Below are 18,022 nucleotides of genomic sequence, written 5' to 3'. Positions count from 1 at the left end.
AGAGGCAGTGACCCATCTTAGCAAGGTTTAGACTATATTGGTTTTCTTGGGAGTCAATGAATGCCTTTCCTTTTTTGTATTCTTACAGAGACCTCAGGGGTCACATTCTGTTCCTGAGAATAGCAGCTACCGTTGGCAGTGAAGTGTGTGTGCATACATCCTGGAGCTAATTAGATGGTTGTGCTGCTTTCATATTTTTGGAATGTTATTCTGACTTTATTTGTAGATAAGAACATTCAGAGGAACACATCTCTCCCATGTATTCATCTCATATAGCATTTTGCCTACTTAGATGGCATTTCTCCATGTTTTAGGTATAGGGAAAAGCTGACTTTGGTGGCAATTCTTTATGCTGTCTTCTCAAATTAAGAGGGTCCCCTATTCAGAAATGTTTCCTGCATAATGAATAGACATTCTTTGAAGCATGATGACCCCCACCCACTGCATTTGAATGTAGAGCAACATCTTACATGGAAAAAACAATAGTATAGGAAGCACAAAATAACATAAAATAAACTCTAATTAATAGCTTCACAGATTCAGGAAGATGCTGTATTGACTGAATTGGTACACATTACTATGTAAAAGTATCATTCAGAGAACAGTGTTCCTGAAAATAAAATCTGATGGCCTGCCCTCTTTTACCTGATACTAATAAACAGAAAAAAAGCCACTATCAAGTAGTGAAATAAATATAGCTAACAATCAGATATCTGACCTGGAAAATAAGCCCAGGATATCACCCAGGATACCAAATAAAAAGTAAAGCATTAAGAATACAATGAAAAATTAAGAGATGTCAAGGATCAATCAGTTTTTAAGTATAGATTCCCAAATATCTAATATTCATTGTAAAAGAAGTCTCAAAAGAAATGAACAGAAAGAATGGAGAGAAAAGTACTCAAAGAAATAGGATATTTCCTTAATCTAAAGACGACTGTTAGACTATAGATAAAATTGCCAATCAAAGGCCAAACAATTATGAGCAAAGCCAAGACATCATATTCTGGTGACATTTGTGATCTCCCAAAGTTAATGAAAGAAATTATGACAGTTTCAGGTAGAAGAGGATGAGAAAAATGTTTGGTTAATGGCCTAGGTAGTTAGCCAGATCCTTGTTCTTTTTTTCACTTATTTATTCATTCAACAAATGTTTATAGAGCACTTACTATATGCCAAAAATGTTGTTGGTAATCTAGACACAGTGGAGTAAAAATAGTCTGATGAGGGACAAAGTAATCAATAATCGAACTAAATAAAAATAAATTATACTTGTCATAACTTCTACCATGGAGGTTTTTGTAGTGCTGAGAGCATATACAATGGGATTTTTGACTTAATCGGGGAAGGCATCCAACCAAGTAGCGGTAAGTAAAGTGTGAATAGGAGTTAGATTGCGGGGAGAGGAGGTAACATCCCAGGAAGAGAGAATAACATACAAAGGCCCATGGTTAGGGGGATTGTGACAAATTGAAAGGAATGGAAAAGCTAGTATGTCCAGAAAGCAGACATTCAGTGCAAGACAAAGCTTCACGAGTAAGGACCCATACTATGCAGGTGTTTTACATGAAAACAATGGGAATCATACATGAGACTTCTCATCTGCAAGACTAAATACTAGAAGACGGCATTCTGAGAGAAAATGATTTTTCTTTTTTCCTTTTCTTTGGAGATGGAGTCTTGCTCTGTCACCCAGGCTGGAGTGCAGTGTGGAGCTCTCAGCTTACCACAACCTCCACCTCTCAGGTTCAAGCGATTCTCCTGCCTCAGCCTCCCGAGCACCTGGGACTACAGGCACCCATCACCATGCCTGGATACTTTTTGTATTTTTAGTAGAGACGGGGTTTCACCATCTTGGCCAGATTGGTCTAGGAACTCCTGACCTTGTGATCCGCCCACCTTGGCTTCCCATAGTGCTGGGATTACAGGCATGAGCCACTGTACCTGGCCTAGTGATTTTAAGCTTATGCAAACTTTCTAAAAAGAACACTCATGGATACACTCTAGAAAATGGGGTGGGGAAGCTGGGCGCGGTGGCTCACGCCTGTAATCCCAGCACTTTGGAAGGCTGAGACGAGTGGATCACTAAGTCAGGAGACCAGCCTGACCAACGTGGTGAAACCCCGTCTCTACTAAAAATACAAAAATTAGCTGAGCGTGGTGGTGTGCACTTGTAATCCCAGCTACTCAGGAGATGGAGGAAGGAGAATCGCTTGAACTTGGGAGGCAGAGGCTGCAGTGAGCCGAGATCATGCCATTGCACTCCAGCCTGGGCAACAAGAGCGAAACTCTGTCTCAAAACAGCAACAAACAAAAACGGGAAGTTGGAGGAGGGAGAAGAAAAGAGGTTCCCCGAAAAAGATGGGAGTTACAAGCAATATACTACCTGGATATGTAAAAAGAAGCAAGCACCAATGGAAGCTGAGAAGCAGGCCTGGAAATCAGTGGGTTCAATTGGGTTAGTAAGTCAGAGGGCTGCAGGAAATATCTCTGGGATAAATTGTATAATTAAAAAGTTGGAAATACATCTGTGGCATGTTTCTGCTCTAATAAGGCATGTGTTTCTTATCTGTAACAAAAGAGAGAGTGAAAAGTGAAAGCAATTAGAAGTTCAAGGGAAAACAAAATGCTGTTCAAAAGTCATGGTGTTGAACCTAAGAGACTGTTTTTTAATAAGAGAATTAAGGGCATCACATTTATGATGGCTGGTCACATGTTTGGGCTTATTCTGTGTGTGCATTGCCGTGCTTTTGCTTGTGTCTTTTCCTGCCTTTTGATAAATTGTGCTTTCTTTTCCTGTTTTGTTCTTCCTTCATTTTTTTTTTTAAATTGTTTCTTTACTGGTTTGAGTTGTACATCCAATATCTATTTTTAATAGTGGCTAACTTTAAATTTTAAAAACATACTTTAAAAAAATTCAAGATATAGGCCAGGCACGGTGGCTCACGCCTATAATTCCAGCACTTTGGGAGGCCACGGCAGGTGGATAACCTGAGGTCAGTGGTTCCAGACCAGTCTGGCCAACATGGTGAAATCCCATCTCTATTAAAAATGCAAAAATTAGCTGGGCATAGTGGCACATGCCTATAATCCCAGCTACTCAGGAGACTGAGGTAGGGGAATTGCTTGAATCCGGGAAGCAGAGCTTGCAGTGAGCAGAGATCATGCCACTGTACTCCAGCCTGGACAACAGAGCAAGACTCAGTCTCAAAAAATAAAATTCCAGATATAATTTGGTATCTGTAAGTAGCCCCCAAACAAGACAAAACTTTTAGTAAATTTTCTACTGTTCTACCTGCTCTTCTTCCCTTTCACTTAAAAAAAGAAAAATCAAGACTTCTTGTTTCCTGTTGTCAAAATTTCTAAATTTATAAATATCTGAATATGAGAGTCAAATATATAAAAAACACAAAGTCATATGACAGTCATCTAATTACCAGACATTAAAATCAAATAGATGCCAACACTTTGTGTAATTTGCTTCAGGTCTCTGAAAAGAACTGTTGGTATAACCAAAGCACTGTCCCATACCCCTTCTTCCTGCCTGCCCTCTCAGAAGTTGTCTGGAAATTGTTGCTTCTTGTTCTCATTTATATGCTTGCACTTTTACCATATATTTGTGCATCCATTTAAAAAACCCCCACACTTGGCTGGGCATGGTGGCTCATGCCTGTGATCCTAGCACTTGGGGAGGCTGCAGCAGGTGGATTGCGAGGTCAAGAGATCGAGACCATCCTGGTCAACATGATGAAACCCCGTCTGTACTAAAAATACAAAAATCAGTTGGGCATGGTGGCACATGCCTGTGGTCCCAGTTACTTGGGAGGCTAAAGCAGGAGAATTGCTTGAACCCAGGAGGTTCAAGTGAGCTGAGATTGCTCCACTGCACTCCAGCCTGGTGACAGAGTGAGACTCTGTCTCAAAAAAAAAAAAAAAAAAAAAAAAAAAAAAAAAAAAAAAAAACCAACAAAACCCCCCACACTTAAAATAATTTGGCCAGGTAATATAGGTTAAAAGTATAGGATAAAAATTCTGAACCTTCAAAATTGTATAGATATTGTTCCACCATTCTAGAATTTGGTCTTGAAGGGTCTACCTTATGCCCCTATGAAGTCCTGTAGCATCCATTTAAACACCTTACACTATAAATGTTAATGTTTATTTTCCACCCATAATTTAATGACATTTCTACTTATTAATTTTTCTTGTTTGGGATATTTGTATTAGGTGCTTAGCCATGACTTGCTAATTCATTCAACAGAAGATATATTGAGTGTCTGCTGTCACCAGGCAATGCTCTAGATTCCAGAGGTACAGACATGAAAGAGATAGTATTCCTTCCTTCATGAAGCTAATATTCTTGAAGCTAATTATTCAATAAATAAGATAATTTTGAGTATAAATAAAAGATATATGATTTGGGTATATCATCATGTGATTATAATAAATTGGGATAATGTGGTGATGGTGGCGGGCTGCTGTTTTGTCTAGGATAGCCAAGGCTAGCCTTTTTAAGGATGTTACATTTAATAAGTAAGTAGACATAAAGAACTGCAGAGAAAGTAATCCCAGCAGATGGATCTCTAAATGCAAATATCCTGGGACAGAAATGGGCTTGGTCTGTGTGACTGGAACTTCATAAATGAGGAGTGAGTGGAAAGAGATGAGATCCAAGAAATTGGCAGAGGCCAGTCATGTGTAGGGCATTATGGATCACAGTAAGGATTTCAAGTAGGAAGACTCCGGAGGGTTTTAAGCAGGAAAGTGGCTTCATGATTGATTTGTGCTTGTTATGTACAGCCTTGACTTTAGAGAAGCAGCATGGAGGAAGAGGAATTGGTTAACAGCCTGTTGTAACTAGCAGATAAAAGGTATTGCTCACTTGGCTAGGGTGGTAGCAGTGGAGAAGTAGTTTCTCTTGGCTTTTCAGCACATGAATGGTCTGTAAGAATGGCACCAGCAGACAAGTTATTTCAGTGTGGACTTTCCAATGTATAGTTTCAGGATGAGAGTTAGAGTCTGTTGTAGGATGTGGAGTTTGTATGTGTGTGGTACTCACTTCTTAGGGTAAGTATGAAATGCCAGAGGGAGGGCAGCTTCGGCATTCTCTTAGGTATAGGAAAGGTAGCATTCTGGTGATCAGGAGAGTCTCATGAAGCTAAAACTGTCACCCAGGAATAATAAAAAGAGAACATAATGAGTATTCTGCTCTGCTTTAGAGCTCTGTATGGTGTTAATGTCCTCTTTAAAAGATAAATGTTCCTCTTAAGAGTGTGTAATGAAAATACTAGAGCACATCACACAATAAATGAAATCGGGAAACTTTAAATGTATGCAACATGTGCTGTGACCAGGAAGGACTGGCAGTGTTGAACACCAAACTAGATGCAGTAAAATTGGTATCGAGGTGGAAATAATATAGAACAATAATACTGTGGAGATACTGCAGTTAAATTATATATTTCCATAGTCAGGCAAAAAGATGTTATAATTAATCTGGGTTACTCTTGTAGAAAAAGCTTTAATCTCAAAAAACAATCCAGATACACCCCCATTATAATGAACCCTTAGCTGCGAGACTGAGGAAGAACAGCTTTGCATTTGTGGCCTATGTTCTGACACAGGCTCTGTTAAGATACATAGCATAGAAAGATTTCCTAGCTAACTGTGTATTATGTGTGTACCTTAATAGCAGAAATCACAATGTAACTACAGAGATGAACTAAAATTTGATTAGAGTCTGGGATACCAAGCTGCCTGACCTGAGGGAATAAACAATTTAGTGAAAACAGAATAAGTAAATTATCCACTCACTTATTTTCTCCCTTGATTCCCACCCCAAGTCTCTGAGATAAGACTGTTTCTGGGATCCTCATTTGAAAAGTAAGAAGAGTGAGGCCACCTTGGGCACAGTGCTGATGTAGAATTGATTTACCTTGACTTGTTTTGGATCTGCGGGATGTCTGGTTCTTTTGTAAAAACACAACTTTGCCAGCCAGACTGGAAACGCTTTCTGTGTTTTTCATCAAAAATCTTGGACACTCTCTCTAGAGGTCTTCTCTGGCAAGGACTGTTTTCCTCTTTAACTCTGGTTCTTACATTCCATATGTAAGCAAAGTTCAACTAGTTAGGAAAAAGTCATTCTAGAAAAAAGACTGCAATTGTGAGACCAGATGGTAAGCATTATTCAGCTGATGAGGTTGTGTAGATTTGAGGGAAGGTGTGGTAATATGATCTCGGTCTGCAGCTGTGACCTCTTGTTCCAAAACAGCCTCTTTCCTCCCTGCCTTTTGCATCTGCATTCCAGCACCTCTCCCTCCATCTTTGTGGGCATGGGGTTCTCACAGATTGCTTTGACAGATGCATCAGGGAGGAATAAAGCTTCTTCAAGGAAGAGCAACCCACAGATATGTTTTGAATATCCTCCATCCCATGTTACTTGCAATATTGGCAAATCCGGGAGAATGTAACCACTTTTGTTAAGCACACAGAGAGACAGCTTCCCATGACACAGATCGCCATGAACCTATTTTGATGTGACTAAGGCATTTCTATTTGATGTCTTGCAGGTACATCTAACTAAACACATCCTGAACCCAGCTCATCAGTTCTCTTCTTCTCCTCACCTCCCCTAAAAAAACACTGGTCAACATTTTCTCCTGTGTTTCCTCCCTCAGCAAAAGATACCACCATCCTTCCTTCAACCAAAGTGGAAATTTAGGTCATTCTAGACTATTCTGTCTCATCCGTCTCATGGAGTTCATCTCCTAAATACTTCTCCAGTCCTTCTATACCTCTTCCCAGTGCTGCTGCCCTGATTCTGGCTTTCATTATTTCTTTTCTGAAATTTGGAAATAGTTTTGCCTTTACCTTATTTTCTTCTTCCACTCTGTCAACAATGTTGTGTCTTAAATGAAAATCTGACCAGTAAGGCCAGTGAGTTTACAATCCCATAGGGGGAAGGGCGGGTGAAGGTCTTTATTTTTTTAAGAAGCTCTGCAAACTATTGTAATATGGCTAGGGTTAGAACTACTGCTAGACTGGACACATTTCAAATATCTTAGCCAGCTATGCACCATGTTCGTGACCTTGGACATCTTATTTTCTTCTACTTCTGTTTCTGATTTTACAATAAATAACCATAAACTATGTGTACTTCCTTTTACTTTTTTTTTTTTCTTTTTGAGATAGAGTCTTGCTCTGTCACACAGGCTGGAGTGCAGTCGTGCGATCTTGGCTCCCTGAAACCTCTGCCTCCTGGATTCAAGTGATTTTCCTGCCTCAGCCTCCGGAGTAGCTGGGACTACAGGCATGTGCCACCACGCCTAGCTAATTTTTGTATTTTTAGTAGAGATGAGGTTTCACCATTGTTGGCCAGCCTGGTCTTGAACCCTTGACCTCAGTTGATCCACCCACATTGGCCTTCCAAAGTGCTAGGATTCCAGGTGTGAGTGACCGCACCCGGCCCTTCCTCCTTCGTACTGTTGCATACCGTTCATCAGTGTGCCTGGGTTTGTGGGATTCCTCTATCAGAAATGTGCTGGATATATACAAACGACCTAAAGCACTGTGACTGCTGAGTACTATATTTCATTCCCCATCTTGGTAGGTGTTCGCATTGACCCATGAGAACCTGCAAAATGATTTGAAGCTTCTCTTCTTCCCTGTGTTCCCTCTCTATTCCCTCTTGTTAGCCTCCTCATACCCATCTGCAAGTCCTAGGAATCTCCTTATAATCAGGATAGTATTATCTTAGAGCCTTTTGATATGCCAGCTTTTTCTTGTCCAAAACATGTTTTCACATACTGCCCTTGGAGAATCTGTCCTAGGGCTGTGCAACACCAGCTGCCACAAGTCTGTGCTGTTCACTTGGTTGTAAGTCATGGTGGTCAGGTAGATGTGCAGTTTATAGAGGGCTTTTACAAGTTGCATCTCAGTTTGATCCTCACTGTGCCATGTGGAGTAGGCAGGGTGCTATTACTGCTCCACTTTACATGTGCTGAGATGGAGGTGTTTTAACTCAATCAACAACCTATCTTTCAGGTGTGCTCTGGACTCTCTATAGATTATGTTGATAGGGTCCACAATGCACATCTCAAGTCCTGTAACCTGATTGAATTATGGTTGGCTCCTTATTCTTAAAGGAGGTTGGGTGTGGTTTATTACTGTTTTCAGAAGCTGAGGGAGAAATCATTAATTTGAGCAAACTTTATTTCTGAATATCCATTCAGGAGCCTAATTATGGGTTAGGAGCCTAATCCCTTAGGATTTTCCAAGCCCAATTTTCCTCTTCTTTAGTCAATCCTCATCTTTTGGTCAGTTTGATCCTTGAGGCCTCTGTGAAACAGAAAGAAAGGGGATGGGTGGAAATTCCATGTGATTGGTTTTAGATGTTGATTTCTGAGGCCTGTACTGCGAGTCACTGAAATTATTAGATTGAGTCTTGAAGATCCAAACACAGAGTGTTGGGAGTATCTGGTTGGACCTAATCCTAGTACAAAAACCAGTTCCTTTCAGTGATGAAGAAAAGGGAGAGGACTTGAGGTTCCTCAATGAAGTGTCCATACATAGTAGCTCCTATGTCAGTCTGTGGTGTTTCCCACTTGCTGCCTTCAGTCTAGCAGGGTTCCTTGCATTTCTTGGTCTAAAAGTAAGGCTAATGGGCTCTTTCTGGAAAGATCTTGCACCTTTTAGATTTTAACATTGGAAGAAACTATAAAAAACAAATGATGGTATTTGCATTCTCTCACTTTTGAACAAAGCCAAGCAGCTTGAGTAAGTATGTGAGAATAAAGATATTCCCTTCTGCTGCCCAGAAGGAGAAAAAGATTATTTTGTTTAAAATCTAGCTATTAAAATGCATATTCCTGGTATCTAATCAAGCTCTGAGTTTGAACTCAATTAGAGCTTTGATAAAAGAAAGGGGAAAGGAAACTTGAAAGAATGCTGTTCCATTCATGAAGAGCCTGTGTGTTTTTAGTTTCCAAGTAAATGGCATAATGGGACCATGTATTTTCCATCCAAGCATTTTCCATCCTGAGAATAATTCCCTTCCTGGCTTCTCAATGAATAATGCATTATTTCTGAAACCCAAGAGGCATTCCTTTGATTTTCCTTTATGTTTAGCTTTCTGAGTGATTTTCAAGCAAGGAAATTCAAGGACTTGGAATGAATGCTTTATTAACATTTTTATTGAAGTTCAGATCGCTCTTTGGCTATTATCTCCTGATATTTGAAATATTTTTTTCTCTCATGGAAAGTCTAAAGTATTGTATTTATTAGAAAATGAAGTACCTTGGCCAATCTTCAAAGTGAACAGCAGTTTAAAACCAATACACATTTGTGTTGTAGAACAAAGAGCTTTATGGGGGTACTTTTCTCCTTTATTTTCATTTTCCTGCTGAAAAGTTTCACAAAAGAAAGCTCAGATTCAAAAGTGGGCTGTTTGGAGACTAAATCTCATTTGTTTACATTTTGTGAAACTAATTCCTTGAGGCTGAACCAAATCCATGACCCTGGTCCAAGCCTGCATCCACCAAGGCCAGCACCATTTAAATCTGAAGATGCAGTTGCCCTCCCGGGATTGTGCCTACTTCCCCTCTTCCTGATTACACATATGTATCCTGTGTGATTACACATATGGAGCCCATTAGGTGAAGTGTAATGGGACACGGTGGTGCCCACCACTTCTCTTGGCTCATGTTCTTTTGGTAGAAGATCCCCAGTGGAGTCTGGAGTAACATGGTGGTAGGTTTTAATGCTACTTCATCACCACCATTTTCCCGGGATCCACATGATGAGTGATTTCAGAAACTAAATGAAATAGAATTAAGCATATCATCTGTATTTTCATTCCTCTTACAGTTATAGTAAAATTGCAATGATTAAGAATGATTGGAAGAAAGAGAACAAAGTTGATCTAAATTAGTAACACATCTGAAACATTAAGTTTGGTTTAAAATATTTAATGTTATTGAAGAAGTAGAAATGTAATATTTCTAGAACTTGAACTCTGGAGGCAGCTTCTAAGGGCAGAAACTCTGGGATTTTTCTTCTGTCTTCCACTTTCCAGTATGGTGGTCTTGATCCAGTTATGGGGCTATTAGTTTCTATGTTATGTGGCTACTACGAAAATTAAATGAGTTATTACTAGTAAAGCATATAGAACATAGCACTATGTAGGTAGTTGTTGAATAAAAATCAGACATAGATCTTATCATTGGAAATCACCATTTCCTAACAGGCCCATGTGACTCAGCAGGTCATAATAATGATTATTGTTATTGTGGATACAGATTCAGTGATTATTTTCTTAACACTTGTTTAATCCATACATCTCATGAAGTGTACATATAATCATCTGCATTTTTCAGGTGGGAAAATGGAGGTAAGAAGTAGTTTGCCTAAGTTCACCCAGTTTATTACATGGCAAACAAGAATTTGGGCCCAGACAACCTGAATCCAGAAACTATGCCTTAATTAAACACTAAAGGACCCTTATCATTAGTGCTTAGCTTTTGCCTGAAGACAACACTGCTATTAAAACCATGTTGTCATCTGAGGTGAAGTGCATCCTGAATGCAGTTTTTCATGTCTCATTTGCTTATCAAACTCGTGTTTTGCTCAAAATAATCATCATCGATGTTTCATAAATACTTGATTTTAGTAACATCCAAAAGAAAATTTTGACTCTCATTTTTTTCTGATTATTTCAGAAAACGAGTATTTCATTTGCAACAGTGATTGGTGGCTTCCAACTTCAGTATTTTTATATTGAACCAAATTCATTTCACTTTATGGTTGCATGTTTTATAATGTTTTTATTCTCTTTTTAAAAGCCTCCTGATCCCTATCCTTGTCCTTGTAGGGGCCTTTATCATCTGCTGGACTCCTGGATTGGTTTTGTTGCTTCTAGACGTGTGCTGTCCACAGTGCAACGTGCTGGCCTATGAGAAATTCTTCCTTCTCCTTGCTGAATTCAACTCTGCCATGAACCCCATCATTTACTCCTACCGCGACAAAGAAATGAGCGCCACCTTTAGGCAGATTCTCTGCTGCCAACGCAGTGAGAACCCCAGCGGCCCCACGGAAGGCTCAGACCGCTCAGCTTCCTCCCTCAACCACACCATCTTGGCGGGAGTTCACAGCAATGACCACTCTGTGGTTTAGAACGGAAACTGAGATGAGGAACCAGCCGTCCTCTCTTGGAGAATAAACAGTCTCCCCCCTACCCAATTGCAAGGGCAAGGTGGGGTGTGAGAGAGAAGAAAAGTCAATTCATGTACTTAAACACTAACCAATGACAGTATTTGTTCCTAGACCCCACAAGACTTGATATATATTGAAAATTAGCTTATGTGACAACCCTCATCCTCATCCTCATCCCTTCTGAAAGTAGGAAGTGGAGCTCTTGCAATGGAATTCAAGAACAGACTCTGGAGTGTGCATTTAGACTACACTAACTAGACTTTTAAAAAGATTATGCATGGTTTGGTGCGAGTCAGAAAACGTTCTGACGAGTTGAATCCACAACTTCATTTATATACAGGCTTCCCTTTTTTTTTTAGTTTTAAAGGATACGTTTCACTTAATAAACATGTTTATGGTTATCAGCATGTTTGTGATGGATGAGACTATGGACTGTTTTTAAACTACCGTAATTCCATTTTTTTCCTTCCATAGGGAAACTGTAAATTAGAATTATTTTTTGTTTAGAAAGCATGCATGTAATGTATGTATGCAGTATGCCTTACTTAAAAAGATAAAAAGGATACTAATTTTAAATCCTCTAGAAAATAGGACCTGGACTTCAAAGCCAGTATTTGTTTAGGTTATGAAGCAAACAATGCTCTAATCACAATATTAACTGTTTAATTAAAATGTGGTGACAAGTATAAAACAGGAATATAAGTTTATTACCAAAATGATATGTATTCCAAAAAAGTCATAGAAGACGAAGCACTGTAATATTGTTCCCACGTATTTAAAATACCCAAGTACATTCTCATTACCAGTGTATCAGAGGAAGATGTTCATAGTCTTTGTAAAATAATATACTCATCATAGAAAACTTGAAAAATGCAGAAATGTATAAAAAAGCAAAAATGATTACTGATATCACAACCCAGAAGTAACCACCTTTAAAAAGCAACCCCCATGTATGCCTATATGCGTATTGTATACTTTTTTTTTTTACATAATTGGACTCATACTGTAAACAGTTTTATAACTAGATCTTTTTTGTTGCAGAATTGCCACATTTTCTTATGGCGTTAAAAATTTTACAAAAGCATAATTTTAATGGCTATATTATATTCCATTTAATGGATGCAACTCAGTTTAACCATTCCCATATTGTTAACTATTTAGGTTGTTTCTAATTTTCATTATTATAAAGTTGCAGAAATTTTGTGTATATAAAAATTTGTCCATATAATTGATTATTAGGACATATTCCCATGAAGGATTCTTTTTTAAAAAATGTGAAATTTTGTCTTGTACTTACACCTTTTCTAAAAAGGGATTTCCTGCTTTTGCACTGCATGAGTGGCAGTTGTGAGGAAAAACCAGTCAAATGATATTTTTACAGAAGAAATTCAGTGGGTCACTTTAGTGGAGAGTGACTTTTCAATATAACAAGATCAACTAGAAGCATTCAGCTGTCTCAAGAACCAAGGTACTCCGATATATCTCACAATTCCAAATTTTGTTTGAGGGACTCGTTATCCAGCTCTTGGTAGCCACACCTGCACTGTAATATTGAAGAAAATGCAAAGAAACCAAATGTGCCGAGTGAATAAAGGATTGTCATATTAATTAGCGTGGGCCCATCTGTAGCAAAATGGATTGAGCGTGCCAGTATGTGATTGGTTGCTGTATATTCTCCAGGAATCACTCCGATAGGCTGCTGCCCTGTTAGGTGATACCTGTTTGATATGTTGTCCAGGTAGAGTAGTAATTGCATAAGTTTGTTGTAACCAGTGAAGTAACACAGTCGTGAAGCAGGTCAGAGGAGGTCAGGAGGATGTCTGAGAGAAAGAAGTCCGGGAGACGAATGGCTGTCTAGGAAGGAGGACGTCAGTGCAGCATGGTCAGCGTTTGAGCAGAGGGCAGACTTGTAAAGTACTCGTGGTGAAAAGAATGTGGGGACCCCATTAGCAGAAAGGTGTTTGCACATACTTTATACAAAATACAGAATATTTTATATTGGAAGTGAAAGAAATGAACTTGGACTTTTACCCATGTGCATATTTTTCTGGAGATTATATGGATTATTTGAAATGAAAAGCATACTAATTGGACTTTAATAAATCATTTTCAATCAGTGTTTGGTAATGTGTGGTTCTGGTCAGTGCTATTTCTCTTGTTCGAGAATCTTCTGGCTTGCGTTGCATGGGTGCTTTTCCCACTGTGACCTCCTTTATTCTCTGTTACAAGGGCTGCTTAACCCTGAGGCGGGGCAACCGCGTGCGCCCCCAGCCCACAACTGCTTTTTTCAATCTGAGTAATAAATCTTGCCAATGTCAGAGAGATGGTAATTTATATTTCATAAGATAAGACAATTTATTAAGACGGTACTTTACCTCAACAGGGTAATTGTTAGAGTGAGTTTCTTTTTGAAAAACTCTTTATTTTACAAAAAGAATTTGACAATTTTATGAAAAACTCTCACTAGGAGTTTCTAAAGTTGCAATGCTATTTCTACTTATAGGTTTAATAACTAATAAGATAAAAGTTATATATCTTCCAATGATATAACCATTCTAACATTTTCAGTGTATCACTAAGGTGTTGGAAAAAGATAAAATATTTATTCAAGTGACTGTCTCAGTGAGTATGTAGAAGAGAATTTTGAACCTTTACATTTAAGTGGATGAAGATTGTTAGAAATCAAATATCTTTGAACCCATCTTTACAAATTAGCCACCCCTCACATATCTCTCTTTTTAAATTAGGGAAACCATAATTTTCAGGATCTAAAGCTGCAACTAACGTACAATTAATGAATCTTTTCAGCCTTCCTTTTTTCCTTCCCAGTTACTTTTGCTTTAGGTTCCACTGTTCATCTTCCATATAATTTATTCCAGAATTCTCTCAACTTCTGAAATGTTATATACTGTTTCTAGTTCCTTCCCTTAAAGCCCAGAGTATGCACTCATGTTAGCAAAAATTACAGAAACACCTCTTTTATCATATCCCTTCACTATAACAAAGTAAACAGAACGTTTTTATGAAAGGCACTTTTGAAAGAAAATGCTAATTGTTTCATACCAACTGAGTTTCACCTGATTCCACACTCTGTAAGAATTAGGGATTATATGTGGGTTTAGAATGGAGTGGCTTATGGATGAGGTTGGACACTGCATGACAGAAGAAATGTATGTAACTAGGAGGCAGGATGTGGCAGGGTCTGTTCATGTTGTAGCATTCAACTGCATCTTGTATAGTCTACACAGCAAATTCTCTAATTCTTCCCTTAATGTTATAAAGCTCTTATTCCTAGAATATTAGCAAATTATTAAATTATCAACTTAATAATAAATTAGCAAATAGTCTGAATATGAGCTTTATAACTCTGAATATGAACTTTAATGATGTGATATATAATGACCATTTGAAAATATAATGCTGGATTTGCAAACTAAGGCACATCAGTCAAATCTACTTATTTTTGTATGACCTATGAGCTGAGAACAGGTTTTATATTTTTAAATGGTTGGGAAAATAGTTTGTGACACCTGAAAATTATAAGAAATTCAAATTTCAGTGGCCATAAGTAAAGTTTTATTGTAATACGGCCATCCTTATTAGTTTATTAATTGCCAATGACTGCTTTTGTACTATTAAATACTGTGGCAGAGTGAAGTAGGTGCAACAGAGACTAAAATGGCCCTCAAAGTCTAAGATATTCACTCTCTGGCCCTTTATTGAAAAAAGTTTGACAATCCTTGATTTAGAGGATTCCATTTTCAATCATGCTATCCTTATTTGACTATGGATGTTTGTTAGAAGAGGAAGAAGGAGAGATTGGGCACAAGATTCCTTAATCTAGCTCTAGCCTGCAGAGAGAATTCTCAATCCTTTTTTTTTTTTTTTTAATGCTAAAGATAACTTGTATTTTGGAAATTATGGAAAAGCTTACCAAATTTACAGATGTTAGTGCATAAATTACCAATGTGATGCCCCATCACCCCTGAATACTTTCTTATGTAATTCCTACAGACAAAAACATTCTCTTTTGTAACCTCAATGCAGTTATTAAATTAACATTGATACAGAAACTACCATTTAATTCACAGATCCCGTTTAACCTTCATTAATTTGTCCAATAATGTCCATTATAGCAAAGTAACCTAGTTCGGACTGACTGGCTGTATTATCTCTTTGAGTCTTCTTAAGTCTTCAACATTCTCTTAGTTTTCTCTTGACCTTCGTGACCTTGTCACTAAAAGATCTCAGTTCAGTCATTTTTTAGAATGTCCCTCAACTTGGCTTGTCTGACGTTTTTAATTGTATTTATGCCATTTGTCTTTGACAGAACAAGAGAGAAATGCTGCTGTGTTTCTTCTCATCATATCCCATCAAGCAGCTCTTCATGTTGATTTGTCCTATTACTTGACAATGTAAATAAGGTGGTGTCTACTAGGTTTGTCCACCAAGAAGAAAACGTATCTGTTGCACACATTCCCTCAATCTTTCTTTCCCTTTGTAATGAGCACCCTGTGGAGAGGTGATTGGAACTATGTGAGCATCCTGTTCCTCATCATATTTTAATGTCTAGTTTAGCATCCGTTGATATTTCTTGGATGAATTAATCATTATTCTGATAGTTGTCAAATGATGAATTTCTAATTCTCCTTTCAAAATGTATTAGCATTCTCATTTATACCAGTATGGACTCATGGATTCCTGTTTGTTGAATTGTTTATACTGTTAACTGTCACTTTCCAGTTAAACCTTTTCTTTTGAGATAATTGTAAATTCACATGCAGTTGTAAGAAATAGTATGGACTGATTACATGTACTTTTACCTGGTTTCTCCCAATGGCCAGTATCTCACAAAGCCATAGCATAACATTACAACCAGGATGCTGACATTGATATAATCAAGGCATAGAACAGTTCCATCACCACCAAGATTGCTCATGTTGCAATTTATAGCTTCATCCATCTCCCTTATCCCCATTCTGACCCCTAGCATTCACTAATCTCATCCTCATTTCTTCAGCTACGTTTAATAATTTTCTCATACTAAAACTCCTAATACTTCTCTGTAACAATGGGTGTGGTGCTGATACCACCCTAAAGTTTATATATATACATATATATGTATGTGTGTGTGTATATATATACATGAACTATAGACTATATATACCCAGAGAGAAGCTATGCAAACAAATGTTTCAAGGAATTCAGAAATGAGTAAAGCAGAAAGTGGAAGTCTCCTCTACAGGATGGAAGTTAGACCACAGATACCTGTTGCACACATTACCTGATAAACACAGACATTCACAAAGTGGTTTTACATTTTTGTTTGTTTTGTGGAACTCTCAACATCTCTTTGGCATCAGGAAAGCAAGACTTCATTTCGTTTCATCTATGACATTGTTTATAATTTGCATCTTTTAACTTGCATCTTTCCAGGAAGGAATCTTTGCATTTTCTATTATGTAGTAATAAGTAGTACTTAACACTTGTTTACGTAAATGAAAGTGTGAACTATAAGTAAAGGCATGCTTAATCAAGAAATGCTCTTTAATTCCACAATCCTGATAAAGGGTTTCCTTCATGTTTAAGAATATTTCAGTTAAAATTAAGTAGGAATAATGTAAAAAAAAAGAGGTTAAATCATTTGAGTAATATGTTCTACCAATGTTTTTGTGTTTTCTGAGTAGTCAACTTACTTTGCTATGCTTTGGGAAAAATTTTAATAGCACTACTGTGTTGCATGGGTAATGGGATTTATAGCTCACAGGAAACATTCATATAATTTGTATTTTGATCTTTGTGTTAGCTCTGTTACACATGAAATAGTCTCAAAGAAAAAATTGGGGGTCTAATATTTGTTGTTTATGGCATTATTTGATGCCTAATTACATATTCTTTATAGCGTAATCCATAATTCCTTATATATATTTATCTATATGGCTCTCCAAACAAATTATGAGTTTCTTGAGAAAAGCTGTGATGTTTTAAATGTTTTTTAATCCTCAAAGAATTTAGCAAAGTCAAAGTAAGAGAAGTGAACATGTTGTCATTAACAGGTGCATGAACTATGCTGTGTGGTATTCATATTATTGCAGGCATGCCTCTATTCCAAGCTAGAAAGCAAGTTATTAATATTTGAGAGTAAGATAATCTTGTCCTTTCCATGACCTTTTTATGATACCAATGACTAGAACAAAACTAGAAATATAGTGGCACTTACTCAATGGTTCTTTAGTGAAAATTTTAAGACCCTAAGTAGGTGTGATAGTTGCTGTTATCACTATCTACCACTCATTCTTTGACTTATTCATCTACAAATACTTTTTCAGAATCTTCTGTGTACCAGGCTCTTATGATGTTGCTGTGAATATAATAAGCAGGATCTTTAATGGAACTTAGAATTTAGTTGCAGTGAAGGAGAAAAAAAGAAGTTAAAATTACAAGTTGTATTAGGAGTTATGAAGGGAACAATGACATGACATCAAAATTGAAGGAAAACAAAAGGGATGGTGGAAGGTAGGGAGAGGAACTATCTTTGAAAGTATAATTTAGAATGCTCTGTCTTAGAATAAGAGCCGTCTTGTCAAAGCCCCTCACCTCGAGCCTGAGTTGCACAGAGGTGTACCTCTGACAAGCTCTTGAATTTGCACCCACTCTGGTAATCAGTTCACATGAAAACAACCCATTAGAAAAACTGGCATGCATCTAGCATAGGCAGATAGGAATTTCAGGCAAGATGTGTAAATGCTTGGTGAGAGAGCATGTTATTTGGGAAAGAAGGGCAGGCATAGATGGTGAGGATGAGGCTTGAAAG

General features: G+C 37.7%; 1 protein-coding gene across 11 annotated transcripts in view; it reads left to right on the top strand.

Moving 5' to 3' along the window:
• Positions 1-13,335, top strand: part of LPAR1 (lysophosphatidic acid receptor 1) — a 181,030-nt gene extending 167,695 nt beyond the window's left edge. For all 11 annotated transcript variants that reach the window (XM_074395161.1, XM_010335965.3, XM_074395158.1 and 8 more), the window contains one exon: positions 10,868-13,335. In XM_074395161.1, coding sequence (XP_074251262.1) covers positions 10,868-11,169 — 302 coding nt within the window. In that variant the 3' untranslated portion in view covers positions 11,170-13,335. The remainder of the gene's footprint in view (positions 1-10,867) is intronic.
• Positions 13,336-18,022: the final 4,687 nt, after the last annotated feature.

The sequence above is a fragment of the Saimiri boliviensis genome, chromosome 2 (assembly GCF_048565385.1).
Source record: "Saimiri boliviensis isolate mSaiBol1 chromosome 2, mSaiBol1.pri, whole genome shotgun sequence".
NCBI lineage: Eukaryota > Metazoa > Chordata > Mammalia > Primates > Cebidae > Saimiri > Saimiri boliviensis.
Note: the sequence above shows the minus strand (reverse complement) of the source record. Positions and strands in the feature narration are given on the sequence as shown.